We start from the raw sequence: 15,285 nt of genomic DNA on the forward strand, positions 1-15,285 counted from the left end.
AAGACTGGCTCTTCGACGGGTATTGCAAGGGGCATACCCTAAAGGACCTGGTGGGCAGGAGCGACATGGGAGCCGAGCTGGCGGAGATTCCTGTGGAGGAGGGCGAGGCTCCCGGCAGGGCTTCCGGGAAGGAGCCAATAGCTTAAGGGTTTGGGGGCTGAGCCGTACCCCTTTTTTTTTCTTTTTTTTTTAGCTCAGTAGGCTTTGTAATGGGTAGGTCTTCGAATGTACATACGAAGTGGTATTAAACGAAATTATCTGATTTCGACTTCCAATTTTCGCTTGCACCGAACTCTAATAATCGAAACGGCATGCCGACCTCTTGGGCCGAGCATCAAATTGATCCACCAAGGCAGCGTGTCGTGTGACAGCCCCACCTCCCCCTAAGGCGAACCAGAGGGTTCAGCAGACCGCCTGCCCAGCTCTCACCGGGACTCAGTCGAACCTCAATCAAATCCGAAATAAAACCACAAGATCAAATGAAATAACAATCCAAAACTTAAAGCGAAACTTATATACATTTCTATCTCAAAAGGAAGTACAAATATCGAATATACAAAGGCTCTCAATTCGTCATACATCCAGCCCGTGCCAAGCACTAGGGCAAGAACCATTACAAAACACAAAACTAGACTAGGCTAACCTACACTGGACTCTCGTCCTTGCTCGCATCCCCCTGTTAAGGAAAACAAAACTAAAGGGGTGAGCTAAAAGCTCAGTGAGGTTCCGAACACATTTTCAACAACAAAGCCAATACATTGACCATCGATAATCAATAATTCAAGAAACATTTACAATGGAAAGCGATAATAACACATACATTAAAAGGATACGGGCTCACAGGGAGCCATTTGTTCGTTCGTTCATTCGTTCTCCTGTCATTCCCCTTATTCCTCCAATCATTTGAAAATGCATTTTTGTAAGTAAACCCCTCGTTCGATCGTTCATTTCATTCACCCCCTCCTGGACGTTGGCCAGGCTCCACCAACCTACAAGGTAATACTCGAGTATACCAACGTTCACACATAGGGTCACCATATCGCCCGATCGAGTCCACTTCTATCTCGAGTCGATCGGTAACGAAGGGCAGGGCCCAATTCAGCCAAAAGGCTTACATCATGCACAACTAATGTATCAATCATTAAATCGTTGAAAATTTCGCGTTTCATTTAGGTCGAGCGCAATAAAGTACACGCTCGCCTAGAAAATTCGTTTTGGAAATCATTGGAAACACTTAACACATTATCAAACAATAACAACAAGTCATGAAGTCAAGGAGAATATAACAAACAAGGAACACTCACCTATTTAAGCAAAATAATGTCCAAAGTATCCTCCCGGATAACCCTCTCAATCGCCAAGAAACCCTAATAATAGCCAAGAGAAAATATTACAGTTAAACCCCTCTAAAGTTGAAGGGAACCCAAGAAAATCCGAATAACTACTAGTACAAAATATAAGTATAGTTTTGGAAGTGAAAAGAGTACATTTAAACCAAAGGTTATGAGTAAAATATTTGTAAAACTTATGCTTGCTCGTAAAACTTTGAAATCTCCAGTTAAGTCGAAGTGACAAAGAAAACGTACTCCGAGCAGTCATTATTTTATTTCTCAAAGGTATAAGTTCGGCCAAGTCCTTACTTATATGCCTCGGTAAAAGAAGGTGCAAACATCCTAGATGGTTCAAGTGATATTCACTCTTAACCCTTACTCAAGTTGCAAGTATAGCTCTCTAGTTCTCGAGCATAAATTTGGGCAGCACGCCCTTTGTGTTTACCTAATTTTCCAGCCATTTATGCCTTCATTATTTTCCTCAGCCAATCCCAAAGTTATACACAATATAAATTCATCACAATAGCCATTCAATAGGCTCAAAGTCATATGAGTACAAAATCAAGTTAACAACATGTGCGGAAATGAGCTTTAGTAAAAGATAGATTTGATAGGGTTTTCCGGAATGGATACATCCAAGGCTACGCTTATCGGATTGGTGTGAAACTTATACCATTTCGAAGCTAAGACAGAGAGCTACAACTTTGATGAAGGCTACTCAGTCCAGTTTACAATGTATCTAGGTCAAACTTACCAAATCAACCCCAGATTTTCCAGTTCAGTGTACTGCGGCAGTCCTGACTTATTCAGTCATATCTCAACACCTACAACTTCAATTCAAGTTATTCCAAAGCCATTTGAAAGCTAAGATATAAGGATATAAGTCTTAAGAAAACATCGACAACCAAATCAGTAGTATTCCTGGTCAAAACATCCAATTACAGAAGCTGATTATCAGTTTCGGATAAATACAGGGAAGCAGGGGTATTTCGGTCTTTTCACAGCTACGTTGCTCCGATTGAGTTGAAATTTTGTAGGAACCTATAAATCATTATTCTCTACAACTTTCATGTTTTATACAAAGTCTAATTCGGCCTCTATCATGATGAAACAAAAACGGGCAGAATGGTGTTTTGTGAGAATTCAAACCTGGAATTAGAACTTTGTTGCTAGAATTTCATGTTTGTTAGGTTTAAATCATCAAAACCTCCAACTAGCAACTTCATAACATCAATTAAAGGATATATGATCATAATCAAAGCTGAAAATGAAACCCTAGCTAATCATCCCCCCAACTCCAACAAAACTCACTAATTAACCGTTGTAACTCAAAATTAAAAGCTTCTAGCCATATTTAACCAAAATTGGGAAAAAGAAAAGGATGAAAAGCCATGATACCTTCCTAGGATGCTTGTAGGAGAAGGCCACAATCTTTCCTTCAAAATCTTGCCATACAAAGCTCTAATCTTCCCTAAAGAGTAGTTTTGGTGAAGTGATTCACAAGATTTATGGTTGGAGTTTAAAATTAGGCAAGAAATTTAGTTGATGAAGATGAAGTTTCTCTCCCCTTTTTCTCTCTCTATTTTCGGCCAAGGTGGTGAAGAAATGGAGAAGATTTGGTTAAATTCTTGTTTTATGATGGTTGATACAAATTAGTTAAAGCTTCTTCCAATAAGGGCTTGACATGTGTCCTTTCTAGAGTTTTCTTCCTTCTTCCTTTGGCCCACCATGGTGACTCATGTATAAGATATTTTGAGGGTTAATTAGTCAAAATAAAATGAGGAGATTAAAGAAATAAAGTAGGGTTTAATCGGTGCACTCACTCGGTAACGAACGGTACACGTCAGTTCTAACCGTTTTCCTTAAATTACACGTACTAGGGTTTTTACTTCCTATTCACTAACTTTATATCATAGCTTCTAATCACATATTATTTCTCACCTAAAAGTCACTCTTAAGCACCAAATTTGATCCTTACTCCATACTGGATAATTACACTACGGGTACACGAAAAACCCTATTTCACTTCGAATTGAAATCGGAAAGGAAAACCCTAATTTCCTATGATCATTGGCACTTTTTCTAGGGTGATTGAGCAGTAAGATGGTCTAGAATAGTATTTTCTAAATAATTTTCAAATAAAAGGAAATTTTTAAGAAATATATAAGGAATTTGCAAGTCCTCACACTCTCTCCCCCTTAAGAAATTTCGTCCTCGAAATTTTTACCTTCAGATGGCTCAGGAGCTTGTTGGTTGTCTAAGGCATATACCCTTGCCGGTACTTTTGTTCGGTTCCCTTTTTCATTCGCTAATTTTGGTTTAGTGCCCTCCAGTTGCTGAGTACTACTTTCACGTGACCGTTTCCTCGGACAATTGCTAACCTGGTGGTCACCATTTCCGCAAATCAAACACTTCCGATCTTTCCTCCAACAATCACTCTCAGTGTGATTGGCCTTTCCACAGTAGCCACAAGTCAAGGAAGAAGCCACTTGTTGGCTTTTTTGAAAAATCTCCCCATGGCCTACTTGACTTCCTTTTGTAGATCGTTCATTTAATGCCCCTATTGTCCATGGTGGGTGGGACAAAAAGTTCACTTTCTGCACTTTGGAAGGGACTATCGATTCACTTGATTCCTCAGTCACACTACCAGGTGTACCCCTTTTTCGGTTTTGGGAGGCTTTTATCAGTGCTTTTGCATTCTCGATTCGTTGGGCTTTCTCAAGGGCCTCCGTAAACGTATTCACTTGAACCGCCGCTAGTGCTTCTTGAATTTCTAGATTCAATCCCTGTATAAATCGTCTTACCCTTCTCGGTTCCGTGACCACTAACTCGGAAGCAAACTTGGATAGTTTGGTGAATTTTGTTTCATATTCGGCCACACTTTGGGTTCCCTGGCGTAGTCCAATAAACTCATCCTCCCTCCTTTCTTGGACTAAAGGTGGGAGGTACTTCTCATTAAATTCTCTTAGGAAGTTTGCCCATGTCCATGCAGTCTGTTCTCTTGCCCACTTTGCCTTAATCACGTTCCACCATGCTCGGGCCGGTCCTTCAAATTGAAATACCGCAAAGTTCACTTGCCTTTGTTCGGTATAGTTCAAAGCTACAAAGATGTTGATCATGGCCTCCAGCCACTGTTCGGCTACATCCGGATCAGACCCTCCAAGGAATTTCGGAGGAGCAAACTTCTGAAACCTCTCAAGAGCCCGATCTTCTCCTATTTCAGGGTTCGGAGGTTGATTCACAGGTATTTGACCTTGTTGGTCCACCAACCTTGCTAAGATGTTTGTCATTTGTTGAATTGCCGTCGCCATTTGGTCCCCGGCTTCAACCCTCGGTCCTTGCTCTTGTGCAGCTGTTGTTTCCCTTTCCTTTCTTGGCTCTTGAACTCGTTTATTCCCACGGCCACGTCCATATCCACGACTACGTCTCCCGTCCATCTATATGTTTTCCCTCTCTCTTTTCTTTTCCTTTTCCCCCCCAAAAGGTAATTTAGTGAATAAACACAGTAAATTGACTAAAGTAACAAATTCCAGCATACCAAATACACAATTAAATATAGACACACGTAACACACCATATATCACGAAGACAGATGATCGAATACACAAAAGCATATCAAATTAGACAGATAATCATATGCACAAATACACCAACTAACGTCATGTAACAATAATATAAGGGCAAATCAAAAGAAAAGGCGATATCGTCCTAGTTTCAGTTGAATAACCCCGTCCGGTCTCTCACATCACTTACTATCCAAACAAGGTACCCATTGACCTCTTGTGCTCATTCTTGCCAGACAAAGCCTGTTCATGTTTCCAAAATACAAGTCTCATGTACCGTGTAGCTTGCATCGCCTCAATTCTGGAGTACTCGGGCACGAGAATCCGAAATAAGATAGTTCACATCTCGAGCTGGCCAGTCCCAAGAGTAAACCATCTACAAATCGAAATTCCTACCCGACATACCTATCTATGGTCCTTAGATACCATGAGAAAGATTTAAGACCTATAACACTTCAGGGTTCATAGCTTATGCTCGAACGAGCACTTAGTCCTTCATACTTATTCACTACATAGCCCAATCTCACTCCGCGCAGAGACCACGCTAAGCAGGCTCTGATACCACCTGTGACAGCCCCACCTCCCCCTAAGGCGAACCAGAGGGTTCGGCGGACCGCCTGCCCAACTCTCACCGGGACTCAGTCGAACCTCAATCAAATCCGAAATAAAACCACAAGATCAAATGAAATAACAATCCAAAACTTAAAGCGAAACTTATATACATTTCTATCTCAAAAGGAAGTACAAATATCGAATATACAAAGGTTCTCAATTCGTCATACATCCAACCCGTGCTAAGCACTAGGGCGAGAACCATTACAAAACACAAAACTCCACTAGGCTAACCTACACTGGGCTCTCGTCCTTGCTCGCATCCCCCTGTTAAGGAAAACAAAACTAAAGGGGTGAGCTAAAAGCTCAGTGAGGTTCCGAACATATTTTCAACAACAAAGCCAATACATTAACCATCGATAATCAATAATTCAAGAAACATTTACAATGGAAAGCGATAATAACACATACATTAAAAGGATACGGGCTCACAGGGAGCCATTTGTTCGTTCGTTCGTTCGTTCGTTCTCCTGTCATTCCCCTTATTCGTCCAATCATTTGAAAATGCATTTTTGTAAGTAAACCCCTCGTTCGATCGTTCATTTCATTCACCTCCTCCTGGACATTGGCCAAGCTCCACCAACCTACAAGGTAATACTCGAGTATACCAACGTTCACACCCAGGGTCACCATATCACCCGACCGGTATCGCCTCTAGAACTTTGTACGGCCCCTCCCAATTCGGATCGAGCTTGTTGGAACTATGAGCTCGACTAACTGAGTTCTTTCTTAAGATGAGGTCTCCCGGCCGGTACTGCGTATTCCTCACCTTCGCGTTATGATAGCGGGCAAGTTGACCTTTGTACTTAGCCATCCGTATCGCCGCCTCCTCGCGTTTGGCCTCCAGCATGTCCAAGTTACACCGCAGTTCCTCTTCATTGGTTGCCGCAACGAAGTTCTGTGTCCGAGGTGATGGGAGACCGATCTCTGCTGGCACCACCGCTTCCGCCCCATAAATCAGTGAAAAAGGGGTCTCATGAGTGGCTGTCCTCGGCGTAGTTCGGTAAGCCCAGAGGACGCTAGAAAGTTCTTCTAGCCAGTTAGACTGGGCCAGTTCCAACCTAGTCTTTAGTCCTTGTAAAAGGGTTCGGTTAACGTTCTCCATTTGGCCGTTGGCCTGGGGATGACCGACCGACGTGAAGTGCTGGCTGATCTTGAGCTCGGCGCACCAGCTCCTGAAGGGGTTTTCAGCGAACTGTCGCCTATTGTTAGATATCAAGACTTGCGGAATCCCGAAGCGGCAAACTATGTTCTTCCAGAAGAATTTCTGAACTGCTCTTCCAGAGATAGTGGCTAGAGGCTCCGCTTCCATCCATTTTGAAGTAGTCGATGGCTACCACAAGTTGTTCGTATCTCCCGAGAACTCGGGGAAAAGGCCCCAGAAGGTCTATGCCCCACTGGGTAAAGGGCCAAGGACTGTGGATGGGGACCATCTCCTGAGTTGGCTGGTGACGCAGCGGGGCGTGCACCTGACAAGCTCGGCATTGCTGAACTAGCGCCGCGGCATTCCGAAACACTGAGGGCCAATAGTAGCCTACGAGCAGGCACTTTTTGGCCAACACCCGAGATCTCACATGCGCCGCGCATAAGCCTTCATGAACTTCTCCGAGGACATAGTCACCTTCCTCGGGAATTACGCACTTTAACCAGGGAGACAAGTACGACCTCCTGTAGAGGGTCCCCCCGGCGTAGGCATACTTGGCAGCCACAAGCTGGAGTCGTCGGGTCTCGATTTTGTCCTCGGGGAGGACACCCGAGCAGAGGAAGTCCACGAGGGGAGCCATCCAAGAGGCCGGGCTGTTTATAGCCAAGACTTGGACCTGGTCGATACTTTTTTGCTTGACTACCTCCACCAAGTCTTCATTGTTCAGGTGAGCAAACGAGGAGGACGCCAGTTTTAACAGAGCGTCTGCGCGCTTGTTCTGTGACCTCGGCACCTGCTCGATTTCAAAAACATCAAACAGGGCTATTGCTTCTCGTACCTTAGCCAAGTATTTTTTCATGATGTCCTCCTTGGCCTCATACTCTCCGCGGACTTGGTGGACTACGAGCTGAGAGTCACTCCGGGCTTTGATCGCAGTTATACCCATCTGGTAGGCTATCCGCAATCCAGTCAGTAAGGCCTCGTATTCCGCCTCGTTGTTGGATGCCGAGAAGTCAAACCTGAGTGCGTAGGTCAGCTCTTCCCCGGTGGGTGAGGTGAGCAGTAGGCCGGCTCCACTCCCTTCCTTGCTCGAGGCCCCGTCCATAAACAGTACCCACGGCTCCCCCGGCCGTACCTCCTCGCGCGAGGGGTTTGGCTCGGCCACGGACAAACTGGCCCCTTCAGCAAGGAAGTCCGCCAGGGCCTGAACTTTGATAGCGGTGCGAGGCTGATAGCCGATATCATGCTCGGCCAGTTCGACGGCCCATTTGGTCATCCTGCCCGAGACCTCAGGTTTTGTGAGTATTTGTCGTAAGGGCTGATCAGTCATGACAACAATGCTGTGGGCCTGGAAGTACGGTCGGAGTTTTCGGGCGGCGTGCACCAGGGCAAGGACCAATTTCTATGCCAGTGTGTACCGCGTTTCCGGCCCTTGTAAAGCACGACTGACATAATATATTGGCCTCTGAGCCCCCTGTCTTCCCCCACCAAAACCGCGTTAACAGCCTCGTTGCAGGCGGACAGGTATAGGATCAGGGTTTCCCCCTGCTCCGGGGCGGTCAAATTTGGCTGCTCAGCCAAGTGTGCCTTCAGGTCGGTGAAGGCTTTCTGGCACTCCTCAATCCACTGAAAGTCCTTAGGCGCTTTCAAGATTCGAAAGAAGGATAGCCCCCTCATCGCGGAACGCGAGAGGAATCTATTCAAGGCGGCCATCCTTTTCGTGAGCCGCTGGACCTCCTTTATGTTCCTCGGAGGGGCCATGTCCATGATGGCCTGGACCTTATCCGGATTGGCCTGGATTCCCTCTCGGGAGACCAAGAAACCTAGGAACCTTCCAGACCTAACCCCGAAGGTGCATTTCTTTGGGTTCAGCCGCATCCGGCTCTCCTACAGGATGTTCAAGATTTCCCTCAGGTCGGGAGCGAGCTGCCTGTTAGTTCGGCTCTTGACAATCATATCGTCCACGTAGACCTCCATACTCCTGCCGACCTGATTCTGGAACAATTTGTTGACCAAGCGCTGGTAGGTAGCTCCAGCATTTTTTAGCCCAAACGGCATTGTCCGGTAACAGTACGTCCCCTCCTCAGTGATGAAGGAAGTCTTTTCCCGGTCCTCTTCAGCCATCTCTATCTGGTGGTATCCCTTGAAGGCGTCCAGGAAACACAGAACGTCAAAACCCACAGTAGACTCTACTAACCTGTCAATCCTCGGTAAAGGGACACAGTCCTTTGGACAGGCTTTATTAAGGTCCGTGAAATCCACGCACATTCTCCAAGATTGGTTCTCCTTCTTCACCAGGACCGGGTTGGCTAGCCAGGCCGGGTAATATACCTCCAAGATGATCTTGGATTCCAACAGCTTGTCGACCTCCTTCTTGATTACCTCATTCCTCTCTGGGGCGAAACTCCTCTTCTTCTGCTTCACCGGTTTGAAGCGGGGATCCACGTTGAGGTGGTGGATGGCTAGGTCAGTCGGAATCTCAGGCATGTCCTCAACCGTCCACGCGAAGACCTAGGAGCACTCCCTCAGTAGGGCCTTCAACCCCTCCTTCTCCTCGGAAGGCAGCAACGCAACGATGCGGAGGACCTGGTCGAGCCTGTCCTCTCTCAAGGGGAACTCCTCGTTCTCGTCCCGAGTGCCCAACTGTTGGTCCTCCTCCCCCGGGATGTAGGGCTCCAAGCTGGTCGTCTGGGCGACCACCTTCTCTTGTCCCCGGAGCATGGCCAGGTAGCAAGCTCGGGCCACCTCTGGATCTCCGTGTACCTCGGCTATTCCCCCCGAGGTGGGGAACTTGACGCTGAGGTGGAGCGAAGAAGGAATAGCTCAGAGGGCGTTCAAGGTGGGCCGACTAAGGAACATATTGTACGGGGATTGTTGTTTGACCACCACGAAGTTGACGGGAATGGTCCGGCATTTGGGCGCCTGCCCTACCGTGACTATCAGGGTGATCATTCCCTCCGGGTTGATGGGTGGCCCGGTGAAACCCACCAGAGGTGTCCGAACCGGGGTCAACTGTCCGTCTTCCAAGCCGAGCTCCTTGAACACCCTGTAAAACAGGATGTCAACCGCGCTTCCTTGGTTGACGTACACTTTCTTCACCCGATAGTTATTGGTTACGACGTCTATCACGATGGCCTCGTGGTTCCCTGACGCCAGGGGAACAGCATCCCTCGGTCCGAAGGTGATCTCTTCGTCCACGCGTAGGCACTTCATGGAATCGTCCCCCTCGGGGGGAGGTCACCTATTCTTCCGAACTGCGTTGCTGTCTCCTCCCGTGGGGCCCCCAGCGATGGTTTTAATCACCCCGGCCAAGTTCTGAGTGTCCTGGTCGGGGGAGTGTTCCCGGGGAATATCACGCCGCTCAGGGCGGTCGCGACGCTGGCCCTTGACCTTGTCTCCGCGGTAGGTACGTCCTGGCTCCTGGCCTGGTCGACCTTGCCGCACAAACAGTCCCAAGAAGCCGCGCTGGATCAGATCCTCGATCTCCCTCCGTAGGGCCCAGCACCCCTCTGTGTCATGCCCGACGTCACGGTGGAAGGCACAGTACCGGTCCTGGTTTCTCTTATTTCGGGGTGTCCCCATCTTGGGCGGCCGTTCCCCTAGGCCCTCCGCCTCCATAACGGCCAGGATCTGGGCTCTGGGCCGACTCAGGGGGGTGTACCCTTTTTCCGGAAGTGGCGGTTGAGCGGGGGTTTTCTCATTTGAGAGTCGGTCAAAAACGTTCTTCTTGGCCAGGCCGTCCTTGTTTCGGGAGGGTTTCCCCGTCCTCTCCGATCTCCGAGCTCCCGATCCGACTCCCTCTTCAGGCGTGCCGCCTCCTCTGCGTTAGCGGTTGCGTGCGCCCTGGTCAAGAGCTCCTCCAGATCTCCGGGAGGCTTCTCGGCCAGCTTGTAGAAGAGCTCCTCTGCCCTGAACCCATTCATGAAGGTGGCCATCACCACCTTTTCATCCTTGTCCTTGATCTGCAGGCTTTCCGTGTTGAAGCGGGCCATGAAATTCCTCAGGGACTCGTCCGGCTTCTGCATGATTGCCATCAGGTGAGCCGCGTTCTTTGAGTAAGTCTTCGAAGAGACGAACTGGGCGACGAACTGCCTGGCCAGTTCAGGAAAACTTCGGATGGATCCCGGTGCCAGACCCTGGAACCAGAGCCGGGCCCTCCCCTTCAGGAACATGGGGAAGGTCTTGCAACGGATCTCATCCGCAACTGTTTGCAGACGCATGTGCGTGAGGAAGACCGAGAAGTGGTCCTCCGGGTCGGTCGAAGCGTCACACAACTCGATGTTCGGGATCTTGAATCTCCAGGGTAGCGGGTAATCCTCTATCCCGTGGGTAAATGGCGAGGCTGCGTAATTGTCCTCGTACAATTGCAGCCGCAAAATTTGTTCGAATTCGTCCCGGACAGGTTTCCACTGGGGGAGATTGCGTGGTCGGCTCTTGACAGATCGGTCGGGGGAGCGTTCAGGCTCGTTCCGCGCAGGTTTCCACGGGGAAGGATTTCTCGGTCGGCCCCCAGCGGACCAGTCACGGGAACACCTCTCGCTGTCTTCGACCATCGAGGCTCGTGTCGAGGGGGAGTCCGTGGCCGCTTCCTTCTGGGGGGCTGGTCTCGTGACTCATCCTCTGAGGGAATGGGAGGTGATTTCTTCTGCTTCCCCTTCGCCTTAGAGGTTTGTGCGCCCCCGGCTTCACCCCCCTCGTTCGCCTGTCGGACCATGTCTTCCAACATGGGGAGGTTCTCCGTCACGAACTGAAGGATCTACTGTCTCCGTTCCCCCGAAAGGGCTGAGCCCCCAGCGTCCCGAGCCGCCTCGGTCTCCCTTCGCCGGGACCCCTCGCTGGCTCCAGGATCGATGTTCTCAATGGTTCGCTTGGAGTGCGTTCTCGCCATCAACACAACTATACTTACCTTTCATTCCCGTTGCCGGCGCCAACTGAAGAAGCGCAAAGCTTCCCCGGACCGAGCTGACCTACTGAGCTCGGCGTGCTGATGAGAAAAGCGTGTCCAAACCCTGCAAAACAAACAAGAAGAGGTCTATAGGGTGACTAGCAGGGGAGCTCCGAGGTTGTCCCTGGGGGCACTCCGACGGTCAAGTTAGTCTACCGGTGAGTGAAATTCTCGAGAAGTAAAACAGTCGGGGGTGATCTGCCAACAGTGAGTGTACCTTATGCAGTGGATGTGCGTTACCATTTATACCTGCTTGTGAGTGCGACCTCCGTACGTTTCGGGACCTGCCCAGAATAGTCTCAGTCTCGCGCTGAGGGGGATCCTCCCCGCCCTCTGCGGGATTGTTCTCTGGAGCCCTTCGGAGCCATAGCGGCGGTGTGCCCCAGGATGGTTCCCATGGGCCTGAGGTCCAAGCCCAACTCTGGCCCTCTTGGGCTGCCACGTGTCTCGGCCCAGGACGGGTCTTCTGCAAGAGCAAAAATTTATACTATCACACAACCATGATCTAAGTAATTAGACCTTATGTTAAACACCCAGTTAGACACACTAAACACTAGTTAATCACGCAAAGCAAACTGGGTCATGAGCCAAGCTCAACCCCCATAACTTGGGTTACGGATTAGACTTTACCCCTCCAACTCGGGTCATGACTATATACTTAACCCTGTTATAGCTCGGTTTCCATAACTAGTTCCGAAATGGCCAACTCACAACACACACACAACATATTCTCAAATCAACTAACCTTTGAATTGACAAATTTAAAATTAAGCCATAATTGATCCAAACATTTCACGAATCGCAGATAATTTCAGATCAACAAATAATCACATACTTGATCAATTTTCATGAAAAAAGCACAGACAAACAATATATTTCATAAAATACACAACTTTAAAAATTCCCAAAATGTCTTTTAGCATAAATAATTTATACGTTTAAGAAAATACTGGTTAGTAATAGGGTCACTTACCTCAAACCATATGCATAAATGATTCCATGAAGCCAGTCCAAAGAAAATTCGGAATCTAAGTCTCAACAAATGATCACGTTAGATAATTTGTTATTCCCACTATGATGCCTAGAAGCAACAATTATAGCCTGAATGCTAAACTAATCTCATCCTGAGTGTGACGCCCCGAAGAAAAAAATGAGTTTGAGAACCCGGAAATTTTCTAATTTTCTAGGGTTTATTTTATTTACTTGCCCGCCTTTCTACATTTTCTTTATTAAAAAAATTCCCCAGATAAAATTTATGAGCAAAGATAGTTTGAAAATGATTTTTCTAGTATCGGTTAGTTTTTGAGAAATTAAAAGCGTATTTTGAACGTGGGACCCGCAAGTGCGGTAAATGCATTATATTTTTGACAACTTGTTGGAATTTTGTATTAAGTGATATTATTTTACAAAGTGTTAAGATATTTGTATTGGAGAGACAAAAAGATAAGTTTTAAACCTAAAGGTGACAAGTGTCACCATAAGAGTTAGTCTTGCCATTTGACCACTATTCATGCCTTTACCAAATTAATATCAAAATTGACCAAAAATCTTCCATTTTTCCTTCAAGCTTGGCTGAACCTCTTCTTACAAGAAAAGAAAGAAAAGCTTCCAAGTTTCTTGCTCCAATCTTGTCCAATCTCACAAACTAACCGTTTAATCTTGAATTCCTTCCATAAAACCTCTTCAAGTAGTGATTGTGAGTTGGTGTGTGAAGTTGTTTGGAAAGTTAAGGTGACCCATAGCTCTCTCTCTCTTGTTTTAAAGGTAAGTTGTGAAGAACCACCCTCCTCCTTTAATTGATGCTTAAAGCATGCTTAGTGGTTGTATAAGATGCAAGTTTATGGATTGATTCTTGATTTGTGGTTGAAATAATGAAGTTTTATTATTTTTGGGGAATTTTCTGTTTTAATATAACCATGATTGTGTGGCTATCTATGATGATTGGAAATGATGTTTAGGGACTCTATGAGGTGGAAAAAGTTGAAGATTGCAATTAATTTCTGTTTTGGAAGAAATCTGGAAAATTAGGGTTCTTGGTTCTTCATTCTGTCCGAAATTTTTGGTCCTAGATAGAGGCCGAATTGGCCTTGGTTCAAAACATGAAAGTTGTAGGTATTGATGTTTTAAGGGTTCCTGTAAAATTTCAGGTCAATTGAATTAGTGTAGAATGAGATAAGCCGAAATTACTATTGCTGTTCTGGGTTCATCAGGATGTTAGAACTGCGTCTGAAATGGGTTGTTTTGACTGGAATTGTTTTGGATTTGGGTGTTGAGGTCTTCTGATGAAATGTATATGGATATCTTAGCTTTCATGTGCCTTTGGAATCAATGCAATTGGACCTGTGTAGGCTGAGATAGACGTATTACAGTTTTGTGTGATTTGGGAACCTGCAATTGAGGTTCTGGCTGGGTTTTCTGCATTTTTGACCTAGTTGTGCTAGGATTTGGACTGAGAGGCCTTCTACATTGTTGTATCCCTGGTTCTTAGCTTCGAAACGGTGGGTCTTGGACCTCCATCCGATACTCATAGTACCTTTTGTGCCATTACCGCAAAAGGACGTCAAAACTGTTTTTTCTAGTTTTGAGCTTAACTTTCATTTCCGGACTTTTCCCTAGCTTGACTTGTACGAGTACTACTTGGAGCTTGCTGAATGGCTATTGGATGAACTTGTTGTTGTGTGTGTACCTTTGGGACTGGCTGAGGATATAATGAAGCCGTGGTGGCTGGAAAAGTAAGAAAATTCAGGGGAAATGCTGTCCGAATTTGGAATGGGCTTGATTGCTTTGCGTTTGTGCTTTAGGGCTTGGACTTGAGTGAAGTAATGCAATATGATGGATGGTTTCAGAGCCGTGGAGGTGAGTGACCCTAAACTATTTCCAAAGTACTTGTGAAATATTTCTTGCATTATTTATTCGATTGCATCTCATGCGTGCTTGCATGTGAATTCATGATATGATTTTGGCTTCAATGAGTTCTGGGAAAGTCTTGTGCTGGACACCAACGTCTCCATTCTGTTTGTGGTTCATGTTCATGGTTATCTGGAGCTCAAAAAGGGGCTTCCTCTCTCTGTTCGTGTGTTATGATCTATTTGAGCGTTGGGTGTTCTAGTGCAATGATTTCACTGGCTCACGAGAGCACTAAACGGACATTTGATCTCTGAATCATGACAGCATCAAAATCATCGAAATGCCACATTGTGAAATATATTTGCTTAATGATTTTGCTGGTTACTCGCTGAGCTTCTAGCTCACCCCAAAAATAATTTATTCCCCTCCACAGGGCTCAAGGCGAAGGAAGGACTTATAGTACTTGTGCACGTGATTGGATGGCCTATGTTTTGTACAGTTTTGATTTGGAATCATTTTATGTATAGTTGAGAATTGTTTCCGCTGCTTTTGTGACATGTAATTATTGGAGACTTGGATGTATAATTGTGGACCATGTGATGTGTATTTGAGATGTATATTGTAATATATTTGAGGATTGTAGTGAACGACTGAGTCCCGGCGAGAGCTGGGCAGGCGGCCCGCTGATCTTTAGGGTTTAGGGTTTAGGGTTTTAGGGTTTAGGCTTTAGGCTTTAGGGATTAGGGATTAGGGTTTTTAGGTTTAGGGTTTAGTGTTTAGTGTTTAGGGTTTAGAGTTTAGGGTTTAGGGTTTAGTGTTTAGTGTTTAGGGTTTAGGGTTTTG

General features: G+C 46.4%; 2 protein-coding genes across 2 annotated transcripts; both read right to left on the minus strand.

The window, feature by feature from the left end:
• Positions 1-6,714: 6,714 nt before the first annotated feature.
• LOC113773352 lies at positions 6,715-7,980 on the minus strand. Its single transcript, XM_027317981.1, has one exon. It carries the CDS (start codon positions 7,978-7,980, stop codon positions 6,715-6,717), a length of 1,266 nt encoding a protein of 421 aa, XP_027173782.1.
• Positions 7,981-10,297: 2,317 nt separating this feature from the next.
• LOC113773368 lies at positions 10,298-11,203 on the minus strand. The gene has a single exon (XM_027318000.1). It carries the CDS (start codon positions 11,201-11,203, stop codon positions 10,298-10,300), a length of 906 nt encoding a protein of 301 aa, XP_027173801.1.
• Positions 11,204-15,285: the final 4,082 nt, after the last annotated feature.

The sequence above is a fragment of the Coffea eugenioides genome, chromosome 1, assembly GCF_003713205.1.
Source record: "Coffea eugenioides isolate CCC68of chromosome 1, Ceug_1.0, whole genome shotgun sequence".
NCBI lineage: Eukaryota > Viridiplantae > Streptophyta > Magnoliopsida > Gentianales > Rubiaceae > Coffea > Coffea eugenioides.

What these genes read in the sequence shown, in the direction of transcription:
- LOC113773368 (XM_027318000.1), bottom strand. Translation starts at nt 11,203, where the DNA reads ATGGTCGAAGACAGCGAGAGGTGTTCCCGTGACTGGTCCGCTGGGGGC.
- LOC113773352 (XM_027317981.1), bottom strand. Translation starts at nt 7,980, where the DNA reads ATGACTGATCAGCCCTTACGACAAATACTCACAAAACCTGAGGTCTCG.